The sequence below is a fragment of the Mandrillus leucophaeus genome, unplaced genomic scaffold (assembly GCF_000951045.1).
Source record: "Mandrillus leucophaeus isolate KB7577 unplaced genomic scaffold, Mleu.le_1.0 Scaffold251, whole genome shotgun sequence".
Taxonomy (NCBI): domain Eukaryota; kingdom Metazoa; phylum Chordata; class Mammalia; order Primates; family Cercopithecidae; genus Mandrillus; species Mandrillus leucophaeus.
Genome location: NW_012102599.1, coordinates 1,811,116 through 1,812,780, shown reverse-complemented (window position 1 = coordinate 1,812,780; position 1,665 = coordinate 1,811,116). Strand labels below are relative to the sequence as shown.

Below are 1,665 nucleotides of genomic sequence, written 5' to 3'. Positions count from 1 at the left end.
TTTTTTTTTTTTTTTTAAGTCTTACTCAAAAGGAAGTGAGTATGAGGTGAATTGCATTAATCTAAAGTACTGCAGAGATGAAACTTAAAGCAGGAAGCAACATACCATGAGTGTACTGGAAGGGAACACATTTGTGTCATGTGAAGAGACATGACAAAAACAGCCCTTCTTAAATTATTTGTGGCAATAGTGATCACATTCATTTTAATTTTGCCGGAATATTTCAAGACACCGAAAGGTGAGTTTGTAATTGTAATCTAGCTTTGCCTTCTTAATTTTAAAAAATTAGTGTCAGCTAGTGGTTACAGAAAAGATCCTCTTTTTGGATACATGCTGCATAGGCTGAAATTCTAGATCTGAAAAACTAATAAAATAAAACAAGATTGCAATTGTAGTTGACTGTTATATAGTACAGTAACCTAATTCATAGTACTTAATTATCGTAGCATACCTAAAAATGAAAATATTTAAAATCTATAGTCAAGATTTCAGACATTGAGATTACAACAATCTCATCATGATTTTGCTCTTTGAAACACTTTCTTCAAAGCAGCTTTTTTGTTGTTGTTGTTGTTTTTTTTTTTTTTGTGGGATGGAGTCTCGCTCTGTCGCTCAGGCTGGAGTGCAACGGCCCAATCTTGGCTCACTGCAACCTCTGCCTTCTGGATTCAAGCAATTCTCCTGCCTCAGCCTCCCGAGTAGCTGGGATTATAGGCGCCCACCACCACATCTGGCTAATTTTTGTATTTTTAGTAGAGACGGGGTTTCACCATGTTCAGACCAGGCTGGTCTTGAACTCCTGACCTCGTAATCCACCCGCCTTGGCCTCTGAAAGTGCTGAGATTACAGGCTTGTGCCACCGAGCCTGGCCCAAAGCAGCTTTAAGTATGCGTTTACTTTCTGGAATTCTTTAATGAAGAAAGTGATATTTATTGTGTTAAAAATTCTAGAATTCCCTCTACTACAACTATTTCACACAGATAACTTACTGTCACCTTTTGACAAGAAAAAGCATTTATGTATTTTGAAAATACAATTAAAATAAGATGGGTGCAAATTTAAACAGATGTGTGTTTATGTATTTGTAACTGGAGAAAAATGGAACAAAATTAGCTTTGTGAACATTTCAGAAAATTGTAATATAATCGCTGAAACCTAGATTAGGAAAATAAATAGGTATAAATTTAAACTATTTTGATATGCTAGCAAAGGACTTGCAAATGTATTAATGTGAGTGTTCAGATGGTAATTGTGCTCCCTAGCACTTCAAAAGAAGGAAGGGTGAAAAGAAAAGGCTGTATTCTATCATTAAATAGTCTTTATATGAATTGGATTAAAATCAGAGAAAAACTCATATTTGATGATTTGCTGCAATGAATATTTATTGTTGCATATACGTAATGCTAAGTAGCCAGATAAAAATATTTTTGCTAATTATATTTGATGACATATTTCAGTGATTATTTGATGTTGCATTTACATGATGCTAAGTCGTGAGTTAAAAATATTTTTGCTAAATAAACACTATGACTACAATTTGGTTTTCTGGCATTATGTTACTTAGATGAAGCAATCATAGCACATATTTTCAATGCTTGATTCCACTGGGTTATAAAGAGAATAGTTAGAATAAAGATAATCTAATTTTAAGATATTGTGGGCTGA

At 33.7% G+C, this 1,665-nt stretch overlaps 1 protein-coding gene across 1 annotated transcript in view; it reads left to right on the top strand.

Annotated features, from left to right (window-relative positions):
* The first annotated feature begins 41 nt into the window (after nucleotides 1-41).
* TMEM156 (transmembrane protein 156) overlaps nucleotides 42-1,665 on the top strand; it is an 80,309-nt gene continuing 78,685 nt past the window's right edge. Inside the window, exon 1 of the mRNA XM_011983582.1 lies at nucleotides 42-238. Coding sequence (XP_011838972.1) covers nucleotides 151-238 — 88 coding nt within the window. The 5' untranslated portion in view covers nucleotides 42-150. The remainder of the gene's footprint in view (nucleotides 239-1,665) is intronic.